The sequence below is a fragment of the Phyllobates terribilis genome, unplaced genomic scaffold (genome assembly GCF_046119375.1).
Source record: "Phyllobates terribilis strain yellow unplaced genomic scaffold, ASM4611937v1 Scaffold_1__5_contigs__length_1240528914, whole genome shotgun sequence".
In the NCBI taxonomy this organism is placed as follows: Eukaryota; Metazoa; Chordata; class Amphibia; order Anura; family Dendrobatidae; genus Phyllobates; species Phyllobates terribilis.
The window spans coordinates 787,732,346-787,742,401 of NW_027362761.1; the positions used below are offsets into that span (position 1 = coordinate 787,732,346).

The following is a 10,056-nucleotide window of genomic DNA, read 5'->3' on the forward strand; positions in this document are numbered from 1 at the left end:
GAAGAGCAGCGGTCCTAGAAGTGAACCTTGGGGGACACCGACAGATAGGGGGCGAGATGAGGTGGTGTGTGAGTGGGAGACACTGAATGTCCGGTCTGTTAGGTATGAGGAGATCCAGGATAGGGCCAAGTCTGTGATGCCGATAGATGAGAGAGTCTGTAGTAAGAGGGAATGGTCCACTGTGTCAAAGGCAGATGACAGGTCTAGGAGGAGGACAGAGTAGTGTCGCTTAAATTTGGCGGTTAGTAGGTCGTTGGTGACTTTAGTCAGTGCAGTTGCAGTAGAATGGTGCGGTCGGAAACCAGATATAATACACTATGATATTTTTTTCCCCAACCTGCTTGGCGCCCGCACTTGGCCGAACGCTGTGGGGAGAAAATGAACTTTATTTCCCCCACTCCTGGCAGCTTTTGGGTTTCAGTCACTGCTCAAACACACTGGAAGGTTACAGCTCCTGCTCTGTATTCTCAGAGCGGTGACTGAAACCCGAAAGCTGCTGGGGGTTAGGAAATAAAGTGAGAAACTTCCAACCTGATGCCAACTAAAGAAAGGACTGGTCACTTCTTCTAAGCACTTTGAAGTATTTGGAAATATGAAGTGGTTAGAAGATCCAAGGACTGAACATAAAGCAGAGCAAGACGTTTTTACATTGCTAGGCACTTTCATTCTTTTTAATGCTTATTTAGAACTTTTTTTGTAAACAATGTCGTATGCTCATACCCTAAGTTGGCAGATCATCTTCGATGGGAGGACAAGTTAACCTAACCTGCAACACCCATACCCACATAGAACTGGGAGCAAAGTGTATATTTTTGTCCAAAATGAGTGAATCTGGAGACACTTACTGCATCCTTGACCCTCTTGGATTTTTTAAAACAACAGAAACACACATACCTCAGCTCATAAGAGTTCTTTACTGTAAATTCGTGGCTGGCTGGAAGACCTGTCTCTCGCTAGCTATTGCTTGGTCATTCTATTTTTCTACCTAATTTTTATAGAATTTTTTTTTCCCTTTTTATTTCTCTCCCAAGAGACCTGTGGAATTTTTTTTTCCCGCTTGAGTGACTGCTATGTAGCGAAAGAGAAAACAGAAGCAGTAAATAACCTTTTCTGTCGTCTCCCTACAGGGTTCACAGCTGTATCTAACAGACAGAAACTCAACCTGCTAGATTAATGGAGCTTTAACGCAGAGCCATAGACAAAAACAGAAGGTTAAAGGGGATGTCCACTATTTGGACAACCCCTTCTATATCACCACAGCTCTCAAATATTAAAACAAAAACAGGTATACTCACCTCAGCTGCCTGTTCTCCCAGGGCTCGTATGAAATTGTTATGTCACACAAGCTGTGCAGCTAATCAACAGCCACTTGCCTCTCACTTCCTACTTAAAGTGAGAGCGTGCTGCTCTCTGTCCTCCTCTGGACGTCAATTAAAGGGGTATTCCCATCTCCAAAATCCTATCCCAATATGTAGTAGGTGTAATAATAATAATATTAGCAAACAATATTATAATTAGAAATGTAGTATAGTCTTATTGATTCGCTATCTCTCTTACCTCATGTGCAGGCATCACAGGACCTTAGGTATCCATGGTTACGACCACTAGCAACTAGCTAACTGTGATTTTATCAGTGGACGTAACCATGGATACCAAAGGTCCTGCGATGCCTACACATGAGGAAAGAGATTGCGACTCAGAAAAAATATACATTTCTAATTGGAGATATTTGCTAATATTATTATTACACCTACTACATATTGGGACAGGATCTTGGAGATGGGAATATCCCTTTAAGTCTGAAGGCAGTTAGAGGGAAGCGGCCACTGATTGGCTGCAGGGCTCAAGTGACAATGCCATGCAAGCCCTAGGAGAGAATGTGCTGACATAGCTCAAATGTCGCCCACCGTGGAACAGACACCAGACTGCTATTATTTTACATAGGGGTACTATGGTGATTGAGAAGGAGCTGTCGAGTAGTGTCAACCCCTTTAAAATCTACAACCAATCTTCTTAAATTTACGGCACTTGCTTGTTATCAAATTAAAGAAGTCCAAACTGCACAAACTCTAAAAAATTATGCTCCATCGAACCATTCATTTTATTTGTGTAGTTTAGGCAGCCAGACCTGCTGCAATTAGGTTTAGGCCACAGCCCCACTATCAGTATTTTTTCTCAGGAGTGGGAGCCAAAACCAGGTGATGAACAATCAGAGGAAAAGTATAATAGAAACAAATGCACCCATTCTGTATTTATCACCCACGCCTGAGAAAAAATACTGATCGAATACTGACAGTCGGGCCATGGCCTTAGGGTGAGGTCAGACATTGTGGATGCATTTGAGAAAACTGCAACGGCTACACATAAACCCAGGAGGATACAACTGACGATGCAAATTAAAATTTACAAACAAGGCAGTAAATTATACTGAAATTATGTAATAGGATTTGCACAAATAAAAATAGCATTTTGACAACAAGTATTGTTTAATACTGACAATGGATGGTAAAAGTCTGTAAAAATCATACTAGTAACAATTAAAATCTCAATTATTCTTATAATAAAAAAGTATAATTTTCAATATGCCTTGATATTTTTTTTAAACAATACAAATATTGGCTACGACTTCTGTTTAAAGACTAAACTGAGAAGCATTCTCTGAAGCCCATCATCATGGACTTTTAAAGTATGGATATTAAACAATTTACTCTCCATAATAAAAGTCTCAAAAAGATGAACACCCCCTCCAACTCCAAAGTAATGGGATTTGCTTGCCAGGTAAACAATTCCATTGTTGGCCAATAAATTCTGAAAGGTCTCATGCAATGCACTGTAGTAAGCAGGGTTATATACGGTCTCTGATGTTACAATAATATCATATTTCATAGGAGGTTCTTGATTTTGCATCAGTTGAGTAAAATGAGACCACTCCCCAGAAAAGAAGCGACACTTGTTCAGCAGTCCAGCTTTCACATCAGATTTCTTAACTCTTTTCTTACTAGATACACCATCAATATTCTCTGTTAAATTGTCACTATCGCAGTTTAACAGCACGTTGGGAATGGTTATCTCTTCTATTACAGTGCTGTTGTAGTCTTGGAAATGAACAACTTTGGCTTTTTGTATCAAGGAGAATATTCCTAACAATCCAGCTCCGCAACCAAGATCCAAAACACTTTTCCCTTCAAAGTTAATGTCCTCATCTTCAAAATATCTTATAAGATCAAAGGTGCACTCCCAAATTTTCATTCCCCCTTCATATACACCGGAAATGAGATCAGAGTTAGATGTGATGGATTTGTTCACTATGTCTTCTCTATGCACGTCTGAGTCGGACAATGTCATTTCTACAACAGAAACATTTACAAATTGCAGGCCCAAGCTGCTCTCGACAATGGTGTTTTCTAGCACGCTGGAAGCATCTTCAGGTATGCGATGCTCAGTAGCTGGTTGGTAGGATAAGGTGTCAGCTACACAACTAGCACTGTGGTTTCCACACACACTGCTTTTAATATGTTCCTTTTGCGGTGATCTATTGGTTTCATTGGACTTCTTTGGTTGGCTTAGTTCACATTCTCCAGGACTGCCTTCTGGCTCTTCAATATTGAAATTAAATTGAAATGACATTGTACTAGATAATAAGTAGTACAAGAAGGTCTCCAAATAAAATGTAGGCAATCCTCAGATTTCCGTCATTTACTGTCCTAGAAAAATTGAAAAGCATGAATGCAAATAATCATTTTGCAAGAAAAAAAACAATAGTAAGTCATTTTTAAAGCAAATCTAAATTGATCGCCAACTTTATCTTTATTTTAACATGTGTGTTGGGAACTTGATTTTTTGACACTCACTAATATATACCATAAATGATAGTCTGTGTTCACACATTGCGGCTGCTGAAGCATTCTCCCTCAGAACAATACTGAACTGACAGGTTCTTGCTAGGACTGAAGCTACCAGTAGCCACTCCTTGGCCTCAACACCAAAAAGGGGTGGTGGGGGGCAATGCCTCTATATGCACAAGGAACTAAATCAAAACCAATAAAAATGGGCCAGCACACCATGGGCAGGTATGAGACAGCCCTGGGTCTAGGTTCTGCTCTGCCTCGCCTGTATTTTGAGTCCTACTTGCACATAGTGAGGTGAAATACAAGTGTTAGGGACCATTTTGATTAGGTACACCTTGTCGCAGTTGGATGGCCGTTACACTTTTTTTGATCAAAATAAATAGTGTCAACTAAGTATCCTTCATTAATTCATTGTTTTTATCCTAGGTAAGATCACAATCGTATTGAAGAGAAGTTGTGTCCCGCCCTACTGTTTGTGGGGAGATATGCTGATAAAAGGAACTATGCTCACCCAGGAATCTGCTTCCAGCTCTAGTGTTGCCATTCTGATAAACGACAAGTGATGATGTTACGACCGCCCGACACCTGACTGATGGGCCCTGATTGGCTTTAGGGTCAGGAGACGGGTGGTAGGGACGTCATAGCTTCCGTTCTGTACAGACCGTCAAAGTAGCAGTGCTGGAATGGGAAGCGAATTCCTTTAGGCAAGATTAGCTTCTTTTATCAACATGGCTCCTCAGTGTAATTTATTTTTTAAAAAGTCAGAGATCGTTTGGACAACCCCTTCTCAGTCACTATATTTCCCCAAGTAAAATAACACCTATACTGCCCTCTGATGTCTGCACTGGCAACCCTGGGGCTCGCTAGACATTATGTGACAATCCCTGTGGCAGCATCCACAGCGCTCATTTCCTCCGGATGTCAATTATGTCCAAAGAAGGGGACAGTGAAGCAGCCGTTGATTTGCTGCAGGAATCGCGTGACATAATGTCATGTGAACCCCGGGAAGCCAGTGCCCACACCGCTGGAAAGAGGCCTGTAATATAGGCAATTATAGGTGTTATCATTTTACTTGGGGGAAATAAACTGATTGAGAAGAAGTTGTTGGAATAGCGGATAAGAGATTTAATAAAGGAGATAATTTTTTTTTTCTAGGGGCAAAATATGCTGCGTACTGTGCCAAATGGTGGTATCAGGAAAAGTGTCACATAAGTCTAAATAGTTTAAAAGGAAAGTGTCTGCAGGATTTTGCTACCCCACCTGAGAGCAGCATGATGTTGGGGCAAAGCCATTATTCCAGTGATGTATCACTTATTGGGCTGCTTGTTGTAGTTACGATAAAATCACCGTTTTCTCTGCTGCAGATCTACCAGTTCTCTGAAAGCTGAACTCTGTATAACCCTGCCCATACCAATGATTGGCATATTTCTGTGTACACTGTGCATAGGCAGAAAACTGCCAATCAGTGGTGGGGACAGGTATATACAGAGCTCATGAGTATGGACTATTACATGACAGGTTTACTAGACCTCTAGTGATGATCTTCTTCTGACAAAACAGTGATGTCACCCAAACTTCAGCAAGCAGCCCAGTAAGCGACACATTATTGGAATCTGTCTCTAGTCTCTACATCAGGGGTCCTCAAACTGCGGCCCGCGGAGGACTTTTATCCGGCCCGCCAGGCTGTGGGCAGAGGAGAGCGGTGTCAGCGCCCGCCCTTCCCCCCGCTTTCTCAGAGCCCCGGCAGCCCGATACTTACCTCTCCCCGTGCCTTCGCAGATCCGCTGTCTTCCTGGTGCGCGCTCCCTGTGACGTCTCAGGTCAGAGGGTGCGGTGACGTCTTTACACTGCGCCCTCCCGAGTGCCGTCACAGGCAGCGCAGAGAGGGACAACGCCGGAGACGCTGGAGTCCGGACCTGAGCAGCGGCAGCAGGCAAGGAGGGAGGTGAGTATTGATTTTTTTTTTTTTTAAATGTATGGAGGCATGGGACATAATATTAGGGGTGACATCCTGCATGTGGCATTATATGGGGTGGGGGGGTGACATGCTGCATGGGGCATTATATGGGGGGGGGTGACATCCTGAATGGGGCATTATATGGGGGGGGGTGACATCCTGAATGGAGCATTATATGGGGGGGGGGGGTGACATCCTGAATGGGGCATTATATGGGGAGTGACATCCAGCATGGGGCATTATATGGGGAGTGACATCCAGCATGGGGCATTATATGGGGGGGGGGGTGACATCCTGAATGGGGCATTATATGGGGGGGGGGTGACATGCTGCATGGGGCATTATATGGGGGGTGACATCCAGCATGGGGCATTATATGGGGGGGGGGTGACATCCTGAATGGGGCATTATAAAGACAGGGGAGTGATATCCTGCATGGGTCATTATATGGGGGGAGGGGGTGACATCCTGAATGGGGCATTATATGGGGGGGGTGACATGCTGCATGAGGCATTATATGGGGGGTGACATCCAGCATGGGGCATTATATGGGGGAGGTGACGTGCTGCATGGGGCATTATAAAGACAGGGGAGGGATATCCTGCATGTGTCATTATCCGGGGGGGGGGTGACATCCTGAATGGGGCATTATAAAGACAGGGGAGTGATATCCTGCATGTGTCACTATATGGGGGGGGGGGGGTGACATCCTGAATGGGGCATTATAAAGACAGGGGAGTGATATCTTGCACGGGGCATTATATGGTGGGAGAAAGGGAAATCCTGCATGGGGCATAATAAGGGGGGAAACAGCCTGCCTATTGAGGACCTATGCTGCCTATTGGGAACATTTACCTGCCTATTGGGGACCTATGCTGCCTATTGGGTACATTAACCTGCCTATTGAGGACCTATGCTGCCTATTGGGTACAGTTACCTACCTATTGAAATACCGGTTGATTTAACTTTACTTGTTCTTCATTTTAAATATTGTATTTGTTCCTGTATTGGTTTTTTTACTACAAAATAAGATATGTGCAGTGTGCATAGTAATTTGTTCATAGTTTTTTTTTTAAAAAACTATATTCCGGCCCTCCAATGGTCTGAGGGACCGTGAACTGGCCCCCTGTTTAAAAAGTTTGAGGACCCCTGCTCTACATCCTGACAATCTCAGATTAGGTGGCAAAAACGTGTGTGATAGATTCCATTTAACCAAATTCACTATAGTTCAATAAAAAAAACTACTCCTTCAGCACTACCATCTGTATTTACAATGATTTCTGCCTGTAAACAGGGCTCAGAGTAAACTGTTCAGCATATGTAAAGTCAAAGAAAAAAAAATCCACGAAAACTCACCCTTGTACAGCAGATCACTTTACGTCATCTCATAGTGCTTTACAAATAGATCAGACAAAAAGAATGAGTTTGGCACGCTGCCAATAGTCATTTTGTGTCCTCAGATGCTTTCTCAATGGCTCCTGGCAAGTAAAGTATGTACAAAATGCACAATAAATTTAGGACCATGTATTCTATTGTTAGGTATAACTAGCAACAGATTCTAGTACATTGGGGGAGAGATAGAGAAATCAGTGTGATAGGAAAGTGTTTGTGTTCAAGGCAATCAATCACAGTCCTTTTTAAACCTGTCATGTCAAAAAGCACTGTTATCTGCTGGTTGACAGCGTAAAGAAGCCTGGCCGCAGGAGTGAAAACGCAGCTCTCCAGAGAAAATGAACTTTATTCCTCCCAGAAGCCGCCGGCTTTCAGTCATACAGGCGCGATTATAGTCACTGCTCACCGCACTGAGAGCAAAGGCTGGAAGCACGCCCCAGGATTTTTACAGCCAGCTGCCTCTGCACCACAAGCTATCAGTCAAAGATCCAGGTTGTGATTACAGTCGCCAGCCTATGTGCTGTGAACAGTGACTGAAGCCAACACGCCTGTATGACTGAAAGCTGGCGGCTCTTAGGAGGAATAAAGTTCATTTTCTCCCAGGAACCATGCTTTCCATAAGATGACTGGGCACATTTCTAACGTGTATTAACCCTATATCTGCAGGTTAACAGTGTTTTTCCATACAATGAGTGCCATAAAAACAAAACGCAAAATACTACAGCAGAATTGCATACTTTTCCCCACAATATCACTGCACTTGGAATTTTTTTTCAGTATGTTATATGGTAAAATGAGAGCGAGAAAAAGAGAGAGCGAGAAAAAGAGAGAGCGAGAAAAAGAGAGAGCGAGAAAAAGAGAGAGCGAGAAAAAGAGAGAGCGAGAAAAAGAGAGAGATGTGGCGTTTTCAAAAAAAGCAAGATGCAAAAAAAAGGAGAAAATCACCCAGTCCTTAAGGAGTTAGTGTCTAAGAGAATGCTATAATTATAAGCGAGCTTTCTCCTTTTCTTGGGGATTTGCATTTTATGTCATGAATCTCCCCACCATCTCCAAGCTTTATTCATAATCTGGAACTTGTAGTTCTACACCTCCTCTCCCAGCCTGGGATACTATAAGTAGTGCTGTCCATGTGTGTCACCTCCCATGTGCTCATAGTACAGAAATGTGGCTTTGCAGCAGACTGGCTCCCAGTATACAGCACTGGTCACAGAGCAGCATGCCCTAGTAATGGCCGTCACTTCTCTGCTGCACTGCTTACATAGGAGCTATACAATAAGTAAAGGGGTCTTACAGCCACCAGTGCTTGGGGCAGCTTACCTCGTCTACACCTACAGCCTGCACACGAGGTCTGCACAGAAAACACGCCCCTCACAGCATGGCTCCGCCCACTCTGCATTCCCAGCAAATCAGCAGCCAATAAAGACTGGCCTATAGCAGTTCGTTTCTTATGTAAACAGATAGTACAACAAGTGTGATTGGTTGTCGGCGAGCGTGCAGCTTATATAATACACCCGGAAGTGAAACGAACTCATGGCGATTAAAGCTTCACAGAGGCGTTTTCGGTGTGCACATGGGCTAGTCGCAGAAATAGGCGAATATTAGTTGTGTTAGGAACATGTAGTTGAGTAAAGGCTTGGTTAGGTCTGCGCCGTTTTATGCCTCCTGATAAGCATGGTCTGAAATGGTGGCTGAGCTTGTGGGTCTCCATTGGCCGCTTCATTTTTTCCTCTGCACGTTCCATTATCACTTCCTGCTGTATATAGTTGGTGACTGACATGTTTATAGGTGGAAATGCTCTGTAGCCTCACATCACTATATACAGGTGCATCTCACTAAATTAGAATATCATCAAAAAGTTAATTTATTTCAGTTCTTCAGTACAAAAAGTGAAACTCATTATATAGAGTCATTACAAACAGAGTGATCTATTTCAAGTGTTTATTTCTGTTAATGTTGATGATTATGGCTTACAGCCAATGAAAACACAAAAGTCATTATCTCAGTAAGTTTAAATAATTAACAAAAAACACCTGCAAAGGCTTCCTAAGGCTGTGTGCCCACGATGCGTTTTAAGTGTTTCCGCAGCGGCAAAAACGCTGCAGAAACGCTTAAAAAACACATGGTAGAAGGCCTGCCATGTTCCCCAATGATAATCTACATGTGCTGTGCACATGCTGCGGAAATTTCCGCTGCGGATTATCATTGCAGAAAAGAACGCAGCACTACTAATTATTTTGCGGAATCGCTGCTTTTTCGCCGCCATTGACTTGCATTGAATCGCTTGGATTCCACATCACTGCATATGTAGATGCGGAATCCAAGCGTTTCAATGTGTGGATGGTACCCGGGTCTGGAGGACAGGAGACTCACCTCCGGACCTGGGTACCATAGAACCTGTGAAAAAAAGAATAAAATAAAAAATAAATATCATACTTACCTTCTGATGGCCCCCGGAGTCCTTGTCTTCACTTGTCGGCAGATCGCGGTGGACTGAAGGACCTGCGCTGATGTCATAGTCATGTGACGGCAGGTCCTTCAGTGTAGTGTACCGCGAGCTGCCGGCAAGCCAGGACGGAGCGAAGCAAGACTCCGGGGGCCATCAGAAGGTAAGTATAGATTTATTTTTTAACATTCTTTAAGGTCACACTATATAAATCCATGCCGTTTGCATGGATTTATATAGTGTGACCAAGTTGACAAGCACTTTCCAAGTGACGCTAAAATCGCTTGGAAAATGCATGCATGCGGAAATGCATGTGAAGAACGCTTCACATCCGCTTGTCCCTGGCAGGAAAAACGCATGTACAATCCGCATGCGTTTTTTCTGCCAGGGAGATGCAGAAACGCTCAGGAAAAAAT

General features: G+C 43.4%; 1 protein-coding gene across 3 annotated transcripts; it reads right to left on the minus strand.

The window, feature by feature from the left end:
• Positions 1 to 1,727: 1,727 nt before the first annotated feature.
• On the minus strand, positions 1,728 to 8,606 carry METTL18 (methyltransferase 18, RPL3 N3(tau)-histidine). 3 transcript variants are annotated; one of them, XM_073637037.1, is made up of 3 exons: positions 8,515 to 8,606; positions 7,162 to 7,283; positions 1,728 to 3,699 (listed from the first exon to the last, which is right to left on the minus strand). In XM_073637037.1, the coding sequence occupies exon 3, from the start codon at positions 3,625 to 3,627 to the stop codon at positions 2,620 to 2,622; it is 1,008 nt and encodes a 335-aa protein (XP_073493138.1). In that variant the 5' UTR covers positions 3,628 to 3,699; positions 7,162 to 7,283; positions 8,515 to 8,606; the 3' UTR covers positions 1,728 to 2,619. The 3 variants fall into 3 exon arrangements, with proteins under 3 accessions (XP_073493138.1, XP_073493139.1, XP_073493137.1); XM_073637036.1 differs by having other exon boundaries at positions 1,730 to 3,704; XM_073637038.1 differs by lacking the exon at positions 7,162 to 7,283 and having other exon boundaries at positions 1,729 to 3,704; positions 8,515 to 8,597.
• Positions 8,607 to 10,056: the final 1,450 nt, after the last annotated feature.